The sequence below is a fragment of the Palaemon carinicauda genome, chromosome 11 (assembly GCF_036898095.1).
Source record: "Palaemon carinicauda isolate YSFRI2023 chromosome 11, ASM3689809v2, whole genome shotgun sequence".
NCBI classification, from domain to species: Eukaryota; Metazoa; Arthropoda; class Malacostraca; order Decapoda; family Palaemonidae; genus Palaemon; species Palaemon carinicauda.
The window spans coordinates 62,584,175-62,589,174 of record NC_090735.1 but is presented as its reverse complement, the minus strand read 5'-3'; the positions used below and the strand labels follow the sequence as shown (position 1 = coordinate 62,589,174).

Here is a 5,000-nt window from a genome sequence, read left to right as displayed (position 1 = left end):
AAGGGAAAAATGTTTTATACTTGTTATATATATATATATATATATATATATATATATATATATATATATATATATATATATTGTTCTGTCATTTATATAGTGTGTTAATATTCGTGAATTTTATTTTTCTTTGGAAGTACTCGATAGCCTTGCCAAAGACCCATGAAGAGGACACAAATAATGGGTTTAATATCAGAGACAATTTTCATTTTCTTACCTTCTAACATATTTGAATGTCAGGTTACTGTATGAACGAGAAATTCATTGCCTATTATTTGTTTTGTGTTATTTTTTTTTATTAATTTAATCATTATTTTACATAATTTCATTACGAAACATATCGTGAGCTTATTCGTCATGTGTGCAATTTGAGCTTCTGTGCCTGTACATAAGAAAGAAAAAAATAATCATGTCTTGATCTAAAATGTCAAGTGTCCTAACCACACCCTCTCACAGGATGGGCCCGAGAATGGTGTTGTCAAGTTTACCCGCCCAGACGCCGTATTGGTAAGCTCATATTTACAAAGAAAACAAATAAAAAAAAAAAAAAGCTTCTTCGATATTAACCACCTCTACTTCTAAAACTACAGCGAACGATTGTTCCATGTGCATGAACGGAATCTGGAGATTTCCGAAATGTGGACGAAGTCAGCTGGCTTGTCTTCATTACCCGAACCTTTATGCTCTTCTGCGTGAAGGTTCCCTTGTAGAGCTTTGCACTCCGTGTCCTTTGGAAACCATCTCTCTTAACCAGCTGACTCTTCCATATTTCGGTCTATAAGCTAACTTCACCTGCGGGATGGTCTGAGGAGACAGGTACTATCAATTGCTGGCAAATACCAAATTGACTTAAGACTTAGAACGGCATTGTGATGCTCCTGTGAAAAGATCAGACTAAAGTCAGATTTCTGTTGGTTAGAAACTTGATCAAATTAGGTAGTAAGAGAGTGAACGGTGCCCAGTCAGATTGAAATTTACAAGTAACTGTTTTATCAGCCATCCAGCTCGTGATTGTTTTACTTGTATCTCTTTAGATCTTCCCTTTTCCTTACCAACCCCCACTCCCAACCCACTTTTAATATTTCCGGCTCAAATCCTCTCCTTTACCCTTTTCTCTCTTATCTCTCTATCCACTCCTATCTCTATATTCCCCTCTATTCTTTTCTAATCTAAAAACCGCTGCTAAACATTTGTTGAAGGCTTCAGAGCACACCACTGGTTAAGGAATGTGTCCACCGACATGCACTATTGCCAGTACAATGCACCCGATCTCTCTCTCTCTCTCTCTCTCTCTCTCTCTCTCTCTCTCTCTCTCTCTCTCTCTCTCTCTTAAGCGGTATTTTCTTCTTTTCAGAACTCCTGAGTATGGCTTTTTCTCTTTCCCATTAATTCACATACTAATGCAAACTTTTTCAGGTCTTTCCTTATCACTTATTTGGAGCTTGTGAATAAAATGGCAGTATCATTTAAGTATTTGCGATGCTATACAAGTTTCTGGCTTCTTTTTTTTTTTTTTCATTTTAGTTCTGGAAAAAAAAAATCTTATTTCATACAGTGCTTTCTCGTGTTTGAGTAAACTTTTGTATGGTCCATTAAAAAGGTAAAGACAATAACACAAAACGAAATTATTCAGAGATTTTTCTGTCGTAATGTAATGTTTTTTTCCCGTGGCGTAATTTGAAAATGAAAGGAAAATACAATGAAACATCGAAGGAAAGGCAAATGCCGTAGGAAAGCGATATTGCAACTCTCTGTGAGATTTAAGGAACAAAGACATAATGCGTCATCTCCTTTCAAAGGTTTTCGATAAATATATCACTATCTTCAAATTTAATTGGTCTTATTTTATTCATTTTTATAGGAATAGCCTCTGGGTCTATAATGTCCTGGATAGTTATGATATTATGAATATGAAAACTAAAAATAGAGATTGTGTTTCAGGAGTTTTTTCTCAAGTTTTGATTTAGGAGCTAAGATGACGCACTTGTAAGTTTTTTCGTTCTTTTTATTAAGTGAAGTTATCACACAATTGGGAAGAAGGAAGAAAATTTTAATTATCAATATCCCCTTTTAATATGTGCATATATTTTGTAAGCGTCCTGTTGAAGCAAACTTGCTTATTAATGATATAATTATATATGATACAACCCAATTTTATTCCTCTCCCCTCCTTTCACTTTGTCCTTATAAATGATAAAGACATTAACTGCAAGTTAATATGAATTAAATGAAAGACATCATGGCTTAACAGCATTATATTCATTTTGCAAAATACGAATCTGCCATGTAGATATTTTTACTTATCTCACCCATGTCTTCTGGAATTTCATACGTCCCCAGAACCGTAACCTGTAATGTCATAACCAGAGCCTCTCTTAACTGCATTATGTCTCTAGCACCTTTTTTTTTTTCAACCTCTGAATATGCCAAGAGCCAAATAATTTTAGTTAGGAAAATGCCACGGAAACTCAGAGAAATTGTTTGTGAGAATTTAGGTGATTAGTTTCAACTCCGCGTAGTCTGCTTGAATGGGTGACGTGGTTCAGAATCCACTCTTTACTCAATAGGTCACGTAGCTGAATGACCCCTTATCCAAACTACGTCGAATACCCCACCCAACCAACCCCCCCCCCCCCCAAAAAAAAAAAAAAAATACAGCACAGTGGAGTCCTATCCCATCTTCCTTGATCGACCGTCTTCTTCTCTGTTGCACAGCATTTCAGCACTCAGCACCAAACTAACCCTTCATTGCACCTCCTGCCTTGTTGAACGTGAGCACCACTTAACTACATCAGCACTTGGGTCTTCAGTTGAGTCGTTCTGTCCTTAATACTTAACAACCCTGTTAGAGCCTTTGGTGTGTCGATGTGCTTGAGTTCTTCCTAAGTGTTTTATATCTGTTCGTTGCCTTAGTGTTTCTGTTCTTAAAAAGACAAACGGTTAGAACTCCTTTAAAGCCATAGACAGGTCACTGGCTGATGTGTGGTTTTAATCGTCACCATGTGGAAAATCATAACAAAAAGTTGTAAAAAAAAAAATTGATGTTGTTGTGTGTGTAAATTTCGCACTTTGAATTAGAATTGAAGTGTTTTTCCCAAGATTGAGATACTGTGTTTTTTTATTACCCGAAAATAACTTCCTTTAAAGACCGTGTTATTCACACTTGCAATAATTTGTTATTCTTCACTGAATATTCACAAAGTTAGACTTTTTAAGGTATTAGATAGGCAGATACTATATAAAAAAAAAAAAAAATCAGTTCAGTCATGTCCTATCTCCTGATGCTTTGATTAATTCTTGGAATCCATTTTTACTACACCTAGATTTATGTAGTTAATTTTTATTTCAATATCAGCTCTAACCCTGTTTTCATGACAACGTTCACTATACTATCTCACATAGAAGGAATTTTATATTTGATTTTTCATGCAAATAAATAATCATAAATGTACAGTATAATGAGCGGTATTATTTTGTTTTATCAAATGCATTTTATGTTGGACTGGTACCAGCTGATACCGATTAAACCATGAGCTATTACAGCCATATTAGTAATGAGTAATTTAATTAGTCACAATAATTAGCACCGCTGCATTTTCATTTTACGAGATATAACTAATATCACGTTTTTACGAGACGCATTTTTTTTTTTTTTTAAGCTTAATACCTTTTTCTTTTACGAAACATAAACTAGTTTAGCTCTTAAATACCGGGGTATTTGTTAACATTAATCCCCACTGTAATACCAGACGAATTACATTTGCCACTTGGAAGCAAATCATTTCGAAAAAAAAACAATTTTACGCTTTGTAACTCTTAAGGTCACAACCTCTTGCAAACCGATTCAATGCCCTGCAACTCTTATTTTTCAATGGACTTCCCTTTTCAGAACCCAAGATAAAGTGAATTAGTTCCTCATTTATATATATATATATATATATATATATATATATATATATATGTGTGTGTGTGTGTGTGTGTGTGTGTGTGTGTAAATTAATACCCCATACTGGCATTGAACCCTATAATCTCTTCATATGAAAGGCAAGATCGCCTTTCATTTGAAGAGATTAGATCCCAGTATGAGGTAGAAATTTCTTTATATTTGAGCCCGATATTGTGTTGATTTTCATTCGTGTGAGTATTTATATATGTATATATATATATATATATATATATATATATATATATATATATATATATATATACATGCACACGTGTGTATATATTGTGGCAGGTCACAACCCCAGAACAGTATTTTTTTTTTCTTTCAAATTTTCCTAACGCCTCGTCTCACCCTCCGCCATCCCCCACAGGTGCTGCCTTCGTGGGAGGCGCCCAGGCAGGGCTCCATCAGCTTCAAGATGAGGACGACGGAAGCCAACGGACTCCTCATGTATAATTCAGGATCCGTGTCCTCTCAGGTTAGTGGGTCACGCAGGGGCCAGGAACATGCTTAACGTAATGCAAGCATTCGGGTGATTGCCATCGAGAAAGCTCTTCCTGCATTCGGCTTTTTATTTTCTTCTTTTTTTTTCGCCATGAACCAAGAGGCACTGAGGTTTAATGGATGTTTGGAATGCCTTAAAGATATCAGATACCTATTTTGGATCCAAAATTTATCAGGATTGCTTTTTTTTTTTTTTTTTTTTTACTTTTTTTGAAAGAGCTGAATGACTGAAATTTATTCGATTTTATACCTAGGGTCATTAGTAAATTGTTTCATCCTTGATTAGGGTTTATTCTAATTACAGCAATATTAAGCTCTCTCTCCCTTCATAAGGGTCAAGAATCCAAATCCAAACGCATTGCATATGAATGATCTTGTTCAAGAAGTTAAAGGGACTATGCAACCAAAGAATATAACCATGTCGACTTTTGTCAATAGAATAAGCATACTGGCGAGTATAATTTTCATAGGAAAAGTAAAGTATTTTATCAGAATATCAGAACAGTATGTTAAATTGCAATAAGCTTTCTTGGATATGTTATACAAAAAC

The 5,000-nt window shown here is 34.9% G+C and overlaps 1 protein-coding gene across 1 annotated transcript in view; it reads left to right on the top strand.

Annotated features, from left to right (window-relative positions):
- Nrx-1 (Neurexin 1) overlaps nucleotides 1–5,000 on the top strand; it is a 490,730-nt gene that overhangs the window by 426,480 nt on the left and 59,250 nt on the right. Inside the window, 2 exon segments of the mRNA XM_068383064.1 lie at nucleotides 457–507; nucleotides 4,317–4,424. Of these exon segments, the coding sequence (XP_068239165.1) occupies nucleotides 457–507; nucleotides 4,317–4,424 (159 nt within the window).